Raw genomic sequence first — 15,302 nt, 5'->3', positions numbered from 1 at the left:
GAAATCCTGGGTATCTGAAATAGCTATTCTAATTTTCCTTATCTTTTGAAAATCTAGATAAAGGATGAATTATGCAATTTTATGTCTCACATTTCTGTCCATGCTGTAAAAGTATAGAACACAACATAACAGTAATAAAAACATTCTATAAACAACAATTTAGACGGGCCAGGTACTCCTCAAGTACTTTGTATGTATTATCTCATGTAATTCTTAAAATAGCCCTATCAGAAAGGTACTGATTCTGTCCAATGGCCTAGTGATAAAAGCCGTGCTGCAACATCAACATCCCAAATGCACATGGTTTGAATCCACCAGCTGCTCTGCAGGAGAAGAAAGGACAATTTCTTCCCTGTGATTTGCTGCCCTTGAAAACCCACTCAAGGGTCAGCTATGGATCAGTTCCAGCTTGATGGCAACAACAACAAGCACAGAGAAGGCAGGCAATAATCTATACTTAACTTTCTATAGTGTCTTGGGTAAGCAGTAACTTTTCATTATGATTTCTTTGACTAAACAATTCTATTTGTATTCCTAAAAACACAAAAATTTGATCAATAAATAGCTTGATCAGTAACTTTAAAATTATAAAATGCATCATAAAATGGACTGTGAACTTGAGGGGGGATTGTATAACAAGAGAATTTTTTCCTTTTTAAAGAGAAAACTGAACTGGGGGAAGGGTACGGGGAAATGTGCAACAATGAATGAAAGGGGAAAAAATGGAGACAATATGCTGTAAAAAACATACATGTTGCATTAAAAATCATTAATAAAATTTTTTTTTTAATTTAGGGGAAAAAATGGTAAATTAAGAGCAACACAAACATATCTGGTATTTTTTTAGAAGCTACGTGTTAATATACACCAAGCGTCAAATCAAAGTATATTTTCAACTATTTGTCTAATTCTTAGAACAACTGTTGCTGTTTTAAGGTACCTTGGAGTTGACTACACCTCACAGCAACCCTTTGAACAAGCGATCGGAACCCTGCCCTATCCCACACTATCCTCACAATCTTTCGTCTTGCTTAAGCCCACTGTGGTAGTCACTAGGTAAATCTATCTCACTGAGGGTCTTCCTTTCACCAACCCTCTACCTTCCCTGGCATGGCGTTTCTTTGAAAACTGGTTTCCTCCTGAGAGTATACCCAAGTGAGATCAAGTTTCATCATCTTTGCCAAATGCACAGAAAGCAAATAAAATGACCATAGCCCGGGCCAGGCACACTTTGCTCTTTAGCACTTTGGAGAAGTTCCTTACAGCAGATTTTCACAATACAAGGCTTTTGATTTCTTGATGGTTGTTGAAACCATGGGTGTTAATGGTGGATCCACCTTCTCCTTCTATCATAATGTTTCTACTGGTCCAACAGCGAGAATTTTTGTTTTCTTGCTGGTGAAGTGTAACTCAATATTGAAGGTTGTATAGTCTTTGATCTTTTGCAGTAGGTAGTTCAGGTCTACTTTCTACCACCAAAGCTATGCCATCTGTCTAACAGTTTGTTAAATCTTCTTCCAATCTCGATTTCACATTATTCAAATATATACTCCAGCTTATCAAGTATTTGCTCAGCTTATAGACTAAATAGGTATGGAGAAAGGATGCAACCCTGATGCACACCTATCTTGATTTTAAACCATGCAGGATTCTTTTTTTTTGTTCCAACAAATGCTTCTAGTCTATTTGTAGGTTTCAGATGAGCACCATTAAATGATCTGGGATTCTCGTTTTTCTCAATGTTAGCCATAATTTGTTATTATCCACACAAATACCTTTGCATAGTCAATACAGCACAAGTAAATATCTTCCTGGTATTCTCTGATTTCGGCTAAGATCCATTCAACATCAGCAATGATATCCCTAATGCCATAGCCTCTTCTGAATCCAGCTTGAAATTCTGTTAATGTCCTGTGTTCCAGTAATTTTTAAATAATCTTCAGCTAGTTTTTACTCACATGTGATATTAATGATTTTTTTGTCATTTCCACAGCCTGTTGGATCATCTTTTTTAGAAACAGGTCTCTTCCACTGATTTAACTAGAGATACATATTAATCTTCATTTTAATGAGGAAATAAGATTTTAGATGACTAAAAGCTACTATCAAGTCTAACACAAGTTCAGTGCCCTTTCCTCTTTCCTCGCTGCTATAGTATGTTTAAAATAATCAATAAATTAACAATCTTATTTGTGAGTAACAAATATGTATCTAGTTTTGGTGTGTTTAAGACTGTATCCTCAGATATCTTGTAAACAGCACTCCATCTTAAAACTCACTCATCTCCAAAAGGTGACCATTAATGAAAGTCAAGCCCTTAAAAGTCTTATTTATTTATTAGCCATTAGTCATCATATACAATGTAATCAAAGTAACAGGCATAAAGCAATAAGGTTATACCAAACCAAGCCCACTGATGTCGAGCTGATTCACAGTGATATTATAATGGGTCCTCAATTTGTAAATTTTTATTTAAGAAGACTGTTCATTTTTCTACCATGGAGTGGCTGGTGGATTCAAAGTGCCAGGTTTTTGTTAGTATTGCACAATGTTATACACCAGAGCTTTACTAAGGTCACAGGACCTACTCGGTTCCCTCCTGAAAAGTTTATCTATCACAAAAAATGGAACTGCCATACTGCTGGTATGTAAGCCAGAGTGTCCATACCTATGTGGTTGGTGAACATTATAGTGATGTGCTTTTCTCACTTTAAATAAGTGAATGAACTGCTTTGCTGTTAGATGATCCAGTTGATTCCAATCTATGAGGACATGATGTGTTGCAGAAAGTTCATCTGTTCCACAGGGTTTTCAAGTCTATGGCATTTAGGAAACAGATCGCCATGCCTATTTTACGAGCTACCTCTGAGTTAGTCTGAAATGACAACCTTTTAACTAGTTGTGGAGCAATTTGAAGCATCCAGGCAAATTCTTAAATAAATATGAGTAACTCATAACTCATCAATTCCAGGCATTGTATTTATGTCTCAAGACACTTAAACATAAAAAAAGATCTACTGTTGAAAGCATAATACCCATAATACTGACTCTCAATGGGCAGTGGCCTATTTTTCAAAAAGAAACATTCATTTTCCCAGAAGAGAGTGACAGGTATTATTGTTTGCTTTTCTAAAGAGTACCTATCTTTTACACATAAGGATGGCTTAGAGGTAAGGAACTGCACTGCCATTGAAAAGGTATGCCGTTCAGATCTACCAGCTGCTTCGCAGGGCAAAGATGGGCTATCTCCTCTTGTGAGATTTACTGCATCTAAAACTCTACTGGAGGGTCAGCTATGAGTCAGTTTTGACTCGATGGCACAAAAGAACAACAATCTTTTATATGTAGACATTAAAATACTCAGGAAAATACTATCTGGGATGTTTCCATTGAAACAAAGGGACTAGAAAAGAATGGGTGGTACAGATAGAATGTGACTGGCTATCAACCGGGAACTGCTGAAACTGAGTAACATATACAAGGAAATTCTTAATTTTATTTTGTGTACTTTTACATGTGTTTAAACTTTCAATAACAAAAATAAATATTAAGGGTGGCTAAAGAAAGGTAGAGAAACAAGCAAGATTTCTGCAGATAGGTATTGCTGCTATTTGTCGACAAGTCAATTTTGATTCCTAGAAACCCTTCAGGACAGAGGAGAACTGCCCCCAAGTTTCTTCAATTCTACCCGTTAGGGGAGCAGAATGCCAGGTCACTTCTCCCAGTGAGTAGCAGGGGGGTGTGAGCAAGCAATGGCTTCACGATTGTGCCATGAGGCCAGGATTCCTTTCAAATGGATAAAGTCTAAGAAAATGAAGTGCCATATATTCTACTAAGAAGCAGTGGGGGAAACAGGTATTGTTTGGACAAGAATCAATGTAGATTTGCTAGTAGGTAAATATATTTAGAGTATGCCAACCTCTCTTTTCCAAGACAAGATTGTTAATGCAAATGCATATATCTGCACATATATGAAGCAATTAATTTGAAGTATTATGACTCGAGTCAAGTGTACTTTAATCTTTAAATTGATTGCCACATATTTTCCCTTTGTAATGTTACTGAATTGTGTATGTGAAGAATACTTACATGGCCGTACATGTTACCTATATTTTTACCCCAAGGAGTGTCATCCACTTCCTAAACAACATGGCTCTGGACACTATGAATTTTGAGAAATGACGGTAGTTATAGAAAGGCTTCAGGTCTTCTGTTCATAGGGTCGCTAAGAGTCATGCTTGAGTCGACAGCAATCAACAATGACAACATAAAGGAATATGATATTTCTAGTTCTTTAGTGAACATCTACATTTTATTTGTTATACAGTTAATTACGGAGGCTTGTTTTCCTTTCTAGAGAAAGGTTTCAGAGTTCAATCATTTAGCATTCATTTGCTGAATTAAAAAGTGCGGGGGGGGGATGTAAAACCACTGAGTACCTCTTATTGAAAGTCCTCAGCATTTCACTTTTATATTTAGTACTAAGGCTTTCTATTACTTTAATTTCACAGTCCACAGTGTTTTTTAATACTAGTCTCAGCTTATACATCAATAATGCTATATTGTGGGAGGGAGTACAATTTTGTCAACACAGAACCTAACAGAGAATGAACTAGTGATTTGCATAAAGCACCTACGTACCAAACATGCACTTCAAAGGTCGAGCATCAAGATAAAAATTCATGATGTGCCACTGCCCTGCACTAATATGAACCACAGGATAAACCTCCAACACAACCATTTTAAACTTATTATTTTCTGGTGAGTTGGAACTGACCCATAGATGACCCTCCAGCAGGTTTTCCAGAAGCAGTAAATCACATTGGGAGGAGACTGACCATCTTTCTCCTGCAGACTAGCTGACAAATTCAAACTGTGTTCTATTGCATAGGCAGTGCAACTCCTTACCAATAAGCCCTGTTTTAAAATTGGAGAGTTCCATTAATTACTTATTACTAAGCAATAGTTACATTAGCCTTGTTTTCTGTTACCAAGTTGATAGCACACGTCATAGCAACGCGATGAACAGCAGATCTGAACTTTGCCCTATCCCATGTTAAGCTAATCATCAGCCATACTCAGTCCACTGATAGTCACTATGTCAATGCACCTTGTTGAAGGTCTTCCCCTCTTGAGGTGACCCTCCACCTTTCCTAAAATAATGTCTTTTTCCATGAACTGGCCCCACCTAAATATGTCCAAAAGTATGGGACACAAATTTCAACACCTTTGCTTCTAAGGACACTCTGATTGCACTTTCTCCAGAACAGATTTATTTGTTTTTGGCAGTCCAGGGATATTCAGAACTCTCTGCCACCACCACAATTCAAAAGCCTGGATTCTCCTTTTGTCATCCTTATTCACTGTCCAACTTTCAACTGTATAAGAAGTAAGAGAAAAGATCATGCACGTTAGTCTTTAAACTAACATCATTGCACTTTGGAGAGGTCCTTGACAACAAATTTTCCCAGTGCAATGTGTTTTTTTTTTTAAAATTTCTTGACTGTGTTGACTTTGTATTTAAGACGAAATCATTGACAATTTCTCTCTTTTCTCCATCTGTCATGATGCTGCCTATTGGCCCAGTGAAGAGAATCTTTGTCTTCTTGAATTTGAGATGCAATCCATGTTGAAGGTTCTAATTTTTTATCATCTGTAGCAAATATTTGGAGTCCTCTTCCCTTTTAACAAGCAAAGTTTTGTCATGTGCATAATGCAGGCTGTTAATGAGTCTCCTTCCTATCTTGATGCCACCTTCTTCTTCAGAGTTCAGCTTCTCAAATGACTTGCTCAGCATACAGACTGAATTGGTACAGAGAAAAGATAGCGCCCTAACACACACCTTTCTTGATTTTAAACAATGCTCTACCTGAACAACAACAGCTTCTTGATCTATGTACAGTTTTTCTTGAGCAAAATTAAGTGACATGAGATTTTAATTCTTCTCAATGTTAGCCATAATTTGTTATGACCCATACAGTCAAATGCCTTTGCATAGTCACTACACTAAAACATAACAGCCATCTTTCTGGTATTCTCTGCTTTCAGCCAAGATCCATCTGACGTCAGCAATATCTTCTATGCCACAGCCTCTATTAAACTTAGCTTTAACTTCTTGCAGTACTGTTAATTCTAGTAATTTTTTTTTAATCACTGGCAAGAGTTTACTTGTATGTGATATTATTTAGTAATTTCTACATTCTATTGAAATATCTTCCACCCCCCACACCCCCCTTTAAATGGGAACAAGCATGGATCTTTTCCAGTCAGCTGGTCAGGTAATGGTTTTCCAAATTTCTTGTCATAAATGGTGAACATATCCAGAGCTGTATTTGTTTGCTGAAACGTGTATGGTATTCATCAATTTCTGGGGCCTTACTTTTTGTCAATGCCTTCAGTGCAGCTTGAACTTCTTCCTTCACACCCACTGGTCCTTGGTCAACCGCTACTTCCTAAATTGGGTTCATGTCAGCCAATTCTTTTTGATATATTCATTCTGTGTATTTCTTCAATCTTCTTTTGCTGGTTCCTAGATCACTAAGGATTTTATCCATCGCATACTTGAGTGTTGCAAATTGAAGCTACAATTTTTCATTCTTCCATCTTGAGAAATGCAAAGTCAGTTCTTCTTTTTTTATTTTCTAACTCCAATTCTGTGCACATATTGTCCTATTTATCTAGAATAGGTGAGCTCTGGCAGCCCAGTGGTTGAAGAGCTGCACTACCAATCCTTAGGTAAGCTGTTCAAGTCCACTAGGTGGCTTTGAGGGAGAAAGATGGGTAATCTCCTCCCAAGCAACTTTAAGCCTCAGAAAAGTGACTAGAGGGTCATCTATGAGTTGGTTCTGATAGGTGGGACAACATAACAACCTTCTAAAACCAGAATGAAATAATAAAGTGTACTTAGTAGGGAATGTTTGTGATTTCATTCTAACTATCTCCAATTTAACTACAGCCTCAGCCAATTTCTGTTAAGTCCAAACAGAAGCACACTGGAATAAAATTTAATGTTCTTGCTTTGGTATTGTGAAGTTTAGGAACTGTTTAGTATGGAATAACTTCAAGATTTTGATTTGAAAATATTCAGAATTAATATAATCTTATTTTCCAGAATCCCTTTTCTAAAGAACAAAACAAAAATTTCAAAGTTCATGAGTACCATCAATATGTACTTAAAACATCTGAACTATCAAATCTGTTCCTAGTTAATTTTCACAATGTCCTAATTAACAAAATAAAAATGTTTCTAATGATTTATCAGGGATAGATAAAAATGTTTCTAATCATCTATCTGGTGGCATAGCCTATAAAAAGTTCCACGGCTAATTCAAAGGCTAACTCTCTCATGATTTCAAACCACCAGTGGCTCCTCAGGGTTCACACAGATAATCTCTTCCCATGCAAGTAACAGTCTGGGAAAACCAAAGTCAGCTAGGAGTGGGTTCTATCCAACCCAACAGCAATGACAGAGAGAAGTGTCTAATACAACTTTCATTAGAATTGTGATGGATAAATTCATCAGTCAGCCACGAGTACTAACAAATAAACAACACTGTAAAAACATTATGCATAAAAAAAATTAAGCATCATCTTGACAGACTCCTCTGGCTATTTAAAATTACTGGGAGTTTAAAATTCAGTTACAGAAGCAATAAATGTACCTATAAATGGCAATTAAAATATTAAATTTCATCACATTTAGATGAAGACTTCACATTTACTAACTATTGAAAGAATTTAAAGATGCTCGAACAATTTTTTTTTTTCAGTTTCCCCCTGAATATGTGACACAATACTACCATTTAAAATTACTCAACTAGCTCAATGTCATTTTTCAAAATGAGAAATTACTCAATTTTTGCGTACCTTGACATAGATCACAGGAAGCGTCTGTTTGGCTCGACTATAATGTCTGGCAACTCTATATACTGTTTCCGGAACATAGTCCAGCACCAGATTAAGATAGACTTCATCTTTCTGAAAGAGTTAGGAGGGATAAAAAAGTCAAAAGGTTAGAAATTAAGGGTATACATGTTCAAATAACAATAAACTCTCATTGAGATTTTTAAAGAAAATATTCACGTGTTCTATTTTAATTATATAAAATTAGTTCAAAGCAGAACCATAACAGTAAAAGTAATTATATCACATAATTTTATTAATATTTCCATAGAAAAACTATAGCCATTCCCATACTGATAACTCAACCATATTTAAACTATTGTTTTGGTTACCATGATTTTAAAGATTGTCTGTCACCTGTCATAAAATTTCCTATTGGAAAATCAATGATTCATATTCTATCAGGAAATGAAGCAGAATAGTAGAGACAGTACATAATTAAGAGCTATATCTTTTGTTCAAAAGATCTTTAAATCACTTCATCTCTCTGGAGTTTAGCTTCCTCAACTATAATGAAAAGCTAGACTGCTCAGTCTTCAAAATTGTCTTTATCTCTACAAAAAGAATCTACAGTTAACAAAATATGTAACTACTTAAATAGACACATTCAATAATCAAGTGAAATATAATGGCTAACAAAGTATTTCATTACTTAAATAGATACTTTTATTCTGTAATCAACTGAAATATAAGTTACTGGATCTGGAATAAAGGTAGACCTGGCATTCGGAACATGTACTATTTATGTCATATATATCTGACCTCACTTTAGAGCAAGTGATTCCAACCCCTACTTGCACCTTTATTTGCTGCACATGCAGCTTTTAAATCACTAAAAAGGCTTTGAGTCTTTCTTAAAGTAAGGCTAAGTCAAAATTGTATGCACCTACCCCAACTCACCTACAAACTCCACTTAAAGACTTAAAGAGAATTAGAACAGAGCTCATTCGTAACCCAGGTACATATCATGTTTCTCTGACTGCCTTGAAAAGAGCAGCTTCAGACTATGGTGCTAGCAGCAACCAGGCTGTGGGTTCAAGAGTGAGGTTAAAAGTGTGGGTTCAAGATGAGTGATCTCTAACATACTCAAGCCCATTTCTGCAGTCACCTTTTCAATCCACCTGGTTGAGGGTCCTCCTCTCTATTGTCATCCCTCACTTTTCCAAGCATGATGTTCCTCTCCAAGGAATAACATCTCCTAGCAATACACCCAAAGTATGTAAGACAAAGCTTCATCATCTTTGCCTCAAAGGTGCATTGCAGCCGCACCTTCTCCAAAACATACATGCTTATTCTTTTGGCAGTCCATGGGATCTTCAGCTCTCGTCAGCAGCACCACAGTTCAAAGGCATCAATTCTTCTTTTGTCATCCTTTTTCACTGTCCAGTTCTAAGTAGCATAGCAAGTGAATGAAAGACCATGGCCTGAAACAGGTGCAATTTAGTCTTCAAACTAACATCACTGCTCCTAGATAATCTGGAGAGATCCCTGACTGCAGATTTTGCCAATGTAATATGTCTCCTAATTTCCTGACTGCTGGCATCAAAAGTATTGATTGTGGATCCAGGAAAGATGAAGTTGTTGACAGTTTCAATATTTTCCTCATCTGTTATGATGCTGACTTTCAGTCCAGTGGCAAGAGCTTTGTTGAAATGCAATCTATATTAAAGGCTGCAGTATTTGATTTTCTGCAGCAAAGAAGAGGAATAAGTCTTCACTTTCAGCAAGCAGGGCTGTGTCCTCTGCATGTCAAAGATTATTGATGAGTCTTCCTTCAACCCAGATGCCATTTTCTTCTTCACAGTGTCCACTTCTCTAATAATTTGCTCAGCATATGGACTGAACAGGTATGGAGAAAAGATTCAACCCTGACACACTCCTTTCTTAATTTTAAACCATATAGTGTTCTCTTGCTCTGTTCACACAAAAGCCCCTTGATTTAGGTTTAAGCTTTACAAGAGCACAATTAGGTGTTCCTATTATTCTCAATGTGAGCCATAATTTTCTACCGTTCACACAGTCAAATCTTTTGTATAGTCAAAACAGCACAAATAAACATTCATGTAGTATTCTTTGCTTTCAGCAGGATCCTTCTGACATCAGCAATGATATTTCTGATGCCATGGCCTCTTCTAAATTTGAACTTCTGGCTGTTCTCTAGCTATGTATTTTTCTGGCCATTTTTGAATGATCTTCAGCAGATAATTGCCTAGGATATCAGGGATATTATGCAATAATTTCCACATTGTGTTGGATCACCTTTCTTGGTAATGAGAACAAAATATGGATCTCTCCTAGTCAGTGAGGCAACTGGCCTCCAATCTTCGTGGCATACAATGATGAGCACGTCTAGGACTGCAACTGTCATTCAAAATAGGTCAACTAGTATCCCATCAATTCCTGGGGTCTTAATTTTTTGCCAATGCCTTTGGTATTTCCTGAAATATTTCAGTGCAAGTCAATTCTTTTTGGTACAATGATTCTGTATAGTCCCTCCATCTTCTTTTGATTCTTCCTGGATCATTCAAGATTTTGACCATTACATTCCTTTGTAAAGTCCACTGGACATTTAAAAACTGTCACAATGTCTACATTGTTTGCCGATGATTCTTTTGTTTTGTTCCAATTAAATCCACCTTTTAAAAAAAAATCTACACGGCTTCTAAAACTAAAAAACCAAAACCAACTAAATTATTCTATAACTAAATCTAATCTGAAATAAATAATATCATGTTCTCTTGTTAAATTTATAGATGTTTGAAGAACAAAAAAAACCCGTCTTAGAGGAAGTGCAACCAAGGTGCTCCTTAGGGGTAAGGATCACAAAACTTCATTTCACCATTTTTGGTTATGTTATCAGGAGGGGACCAATGTTTGGGGGTAAAGAAAAATCAGAATGCTAGGAAAGGTGCTAGGATCAACGAAAGAGAGAAAAGCCCTCAACAAGATGGGTGGACACAGGGACCACAATAATGGACACATCACAGACTGTGAGGATGGCACAGGATAGGACAAGGTTTCAATCTGCTGTTTATACAGTTACTGTGAGTCTTAGGCAACTTGATGGTATCTAACAACAGGTCAGAGAATCTCTCTCTCTTTTTTTTTTTTTTTTTTTTAGTTTTTTCCACTTAGTCTATTCCTATTGTTAGAATCCTCTATTTTACAAATATCCCTTACCAAAGAAAACAATTAAGCCAAGTAATGCAGGAACAAAGTACAGACAAAAACAGGTATCATGGGACTCTATAAAATGATAACATAAAAAGCTGGAGGGCTTCTCCCCAACAAAATAAAATTTTAATTAGCAAAAATTTATTAAAACAACAGTAACCGAAGCTAACTAAAAATTGTCCTAAGGTCATACATACACTAAACGGAAAAATCAAACATCCATTCAACTAAATCCTAGTTATAAAGCATGAGAGCAGAAAAATCCCAAGCTTAAAGATATTGTCAAAATAAAATGGAAATATTGATGGACAACAATTAAGAGGAGGCCATGAGGTCCATGACACCAGCAAAAAAAAAAATCAACCCCAAAAGAGATGGTGAAACAGGAGACTTGTCGCTATCAACACTAGGGATTTGGTAAACATGTGCAAAGACACTGGGCTACAAATAGGAGAAATATGAACAGGATGGGCAAACTTGGAAGCATTCCCTTCAAAGGGCACAAAAACCCAGCATCACAGAGCAGAAGCACCAATGGCACAAAGAGCTAAAATACAGCCTCTGGCAAAATACTTTCTAAATAACAAGAGACTAATCTAATGGTGACACCCAGAGAGGTTGGCTTAGAAAAGTAAAAATCACATTCATCTTCTTGATTTCTAGAATCCTGTGTGCATGACCAACACTGTACTCTCTCAAGACCTATCAGGCAAGAACCTCAAAGGTAAATCCCTGGTTAAACACATAGCAAAAAACTGTGAACTCCCTGACTTGTCACAGGAGCCTCCAAGTACAAACTCATAGGTAAAATTCTGACTAGCTAAGGGCATGAAGCACCTTTAAACAATAAACTGTTGACAGATTTTAAATCAGTAAGCTTAATTTCCAACTTAAGCAAGAAAATAGAGTGAACATGTGTAAACTAAATGTCTAGCCAAACAGAAGAAAATACATCATTCAGAGTAATGCAAAAATAAATGAAATGGATAACAGAAAAGCGACAAAACCAAAAGTTGAGTTCACTGAGGTGGGAAATTCAACAAAACAAACTTACAACTTTTAAAATTAACCAAGCGGGAAAAAAAACCCCTCAAATTACCAAAACCAGGAATGACAGAGGACTATCACAAATGATCTTACAGAAATACAAATATTACAATGTAAAAATAGAAACAATTTGCATGCCAACAAATTGGATAAATTCATTAAGATGGGGCAAAGTCCAAGAAAACACAAACTACCCAAAAAAGGTAGAATCTCTAAGTAAATCAGTGACAAAAAATTGAAATAGTAATTATAAAACTTTTTTCACAAAAGAAACACAGACATCATATGCCACCAGAACTCCTTTATTTAAGCCCTTTTTTAGCAGGGAAAACTCTTGCTCTTTGAAGAGTTCAGGTGGCATGAACTTGTGCTAACTCAAAATTATCAAATTCAACAGTGGCTCTGCAGAAGAAGTGCAATTTCCTGCAGTGAGATTTACAGTCTCTAAAGACTCACTGGAGAATCAGCTATGAGTCAGTTATGATTTGATGGCAATGAATTGTAGTAGTAAATAGGAACTGTATCACCTGCTCCAACTTATTTATCAATTTAATTTAAAGACACACTTAGGAATGGATCTTGTTAATAAACCCAAACAGGTGGCTGCTTATAGATGCACAAATTTTTAAGGTTGACGTAGAATCTGAAAATCAAGTAATGGCTGAATTGTTGTTACTATGTGCCGCTGGGTCAAGTAATTCTACACACCACAGTGAAGCACAAAAATTATCACAATCCCTCTCTCTATCAGGGTGAGGATAAGACTGAGAAAAACTGGATAAATTATGTATACTGCATTGAAGCTGATGAGGGAGAGAACAGTTTAAAAGTAGTATATTTTAGGGCATTATGATTATAAGAGTTCAGAATGAGGGTTGCAAAGTGGAGTATACTCGGAGTGGGAGTGGGGCTTGCGGGGGGGGGGGGGGGGTGGTTGTATACCAATGAAGGAGTTTTTCTTTTGCTTTTCAAGGAGAAGAGCAACTGGGAGTGGGGGAGGGATGGGCAGGGAGAAGAGTGCAACAATGAATGAATGGAAATCCAGTATCTCTGTAAATGTTCACGGAAATTAATTAAAAAAAAAAAAAACCAACCCAAAAAATTAGCACCATCAACTCATTAGATGCAGATTTTATTATTTTAAAAAATAATCCATTTCAAGTCTTTTGTGGTAAAAACTGTTCAACAAGGAATAGAAGGATCTATTTAGGAGGCCAGATGGTACCGTGCATAACATTATCAGGTTGCTGAGCCAAACATCAGAGTTCAAACTCACCAGCCAATTTACAGGAGAAAAGTGAGCAGTCTTTTTCCTTAGAGATGTACAGCTCCAGAAATTTGAGGAGCGGGTGCTAAGAACTGGAAATTGGCTTAGCTTCACACTTAATGATGTAAGGTTGAACGTGATCTCCCTAAATCAGAGACAAGACTAGAGTATCTTAAGTCCCTCTCAGTCTCTGAGGAGATTTGCATTATAAATGGATTTGTGAACCCACATTGGACTGTTGACTGAAGAGATTCACATTTGAAAGAAAGTCAAACAGGAAAGAAGAGAAGGGAAAAGGTAAATAAGCGACTATCTTTTTGTAACTGGAACAAGCGGCTTTTCTTCTAAAGCAGGGTAAAGTTGGTGCCCATCAGACCTCATCTCCTAGACTTGAGGATGGAGTGTGCTCACTCAAAGATCACCTGGATCTAGAGGAATGCAACAGAATGCAACAACAGAGAAACAGGCTGAGCTTAGAGGTGTTCCTTCAGCGCAGCCCACCTACCATGCAGAGATGCATGGTTGAGTTGAGGAGCAGGGCGTAGCCATGAGGACGTCTGGCCTGTTGACTCAACTTTGCTCCATATGGAAGCTAGGACTGAGTGAGGGGATCAAGGGATGTGGAATGCAGGGAGAAGCGTGGACTCCTGAGTTTGCAGTTGATGCCCATATAAACTTGACACAGATGACAAATATGACACAGATGTCTGGGGTTTATTAGATGACCAGACCCAACCAGATGAAGATGATCCACACTGTCAACCAGGGCTGACTGCTGCAACCTGATTGCTTGCTCTGGATTGGACAATGCTTATGAGCGCAGGTGATTCAAGTTTCCAGCGTGAACAGAGGATCTGTCAGCAAAATGAAAATGTGCTTATTTCCTCACGGGTTTGACAGGGATGGGCAAATCATCAAGTGTTAAGAAATTGTGCTACAAGCTCAATGGCCCGAGGTTAGAATCTACCAGCTGCTCCATGGAAGAAAGATGGAAAACCTCCTCCCTATTTACTGCCATTTTACTGTCTCTGAAAAACCGCTGAAGGGTTAGCTATGGGTCGGTTCCAACTCGACAGTACACAATAATTAAACCAAGGCAGATAATGCAGAATGAGGCATGACATAGCTGGCTTACCTAATTTCATGAAGGTTGGTGGGATGATTCTAAGGAAGGAAAAAACTCTCCACAATATAAATAAAATATAATGTAAATGAAAGACTGTATGAAACACAATGTACATGCATGAAACACAAAGCATATTAAAAATATTAATAAAAAACAGATAAAGAAATACAATAAAAACACTAGAATATCTGCAGTCACCTATCTGGTACAATTGACTGAAGGTTCAATGGCGAGGCAGTAGCAAGAAAGACAAAAGGCATCTAGACTGGGAAGAAAAAGTAAACCTATCTCTGTTGATGACATGATCTTATTTACAGAAAAATGCAAAGTTTAAAAAAACTATTTAAATGGCTATTTTCAGCAAAACTGTAAAATATAGGATCAATAATTTTCTAAATTTGTAAAATCAATTTTACTGATCATTCAAAAATGAATTAAAACAATAAGTAACTTTACAACAGCACATAATTACAATACATAGTTATAATATTTGAACAAAATATTAATAAACCTAAAAAAATTTGTGCTAATAAATGAGTTGAACTGTAAGGTTGTTATTATCCAATTTTCTGGAAAAGAAAAGCTGTTAGAATCTGTCCAATGGAGCGCCAGCGAGAGCGACGCAGCGCGAGAACACCGCTGCCAGACGGGAGAACACTGCTGCCGCCAGACGGGGTTCCACTGCGAGAGGGGCCTGGAAGAGACCCGGGAAAAACAACAGCCAGCCACCTACCGCGGAACTCCAGAGGAGCGAAGACTGTGAGACCCCAGAGGAACGAAGACTAC

General features: G+C 37.0%; 1 protein-coding gene across 2 annotated transcripts in view; it reads right to left on the bottom strand.

The window, feature by feature from the left end:
- The window catches only part of GSK3B (glycogen synthase kinase 3 beta), a 275,384-nt gene that overhangs the window by 101,178 nt on the left and 158,904 nt on the right, over window positions 1-15,302 (bottom strand). For both annotated transcript variants that reach the window (XM_006884256.1, XM_006884255.1), the window contains exon 4: window positions 7,867-7,977. In XM_006884256.1, coding sequence (XP_006884318.1) covers window positions 7,867-7,977 — 111 coding nt within the window. The remainder of the gene's footprint in view (window positions 1-7,866; window positions 7,978-15,302) is intronic.

The sequence above is a fragment of the Elephantulus edwardii genome, unplaced genomic scaffold, assembly GCF_000299155.1.
Source record: "Elephantulus edwardii isolate Elephantulus edwardi_28Jun2011 unplaced genomic scaffold, EleEdw1.0 scaffold00032, whole genome shotgun sequence".
Taxonomy (NCBI): Eukaryota; Metazoa; Chordata; class Mammalia; order Macroscelidea; family Macroscelididae; genus Elephantulus; species Elephantulus edwardii.
Note: the sequence above shows the minus strand (reverse complement) of the source record. Positions and strands in the feature narration are given on the sequence as shown.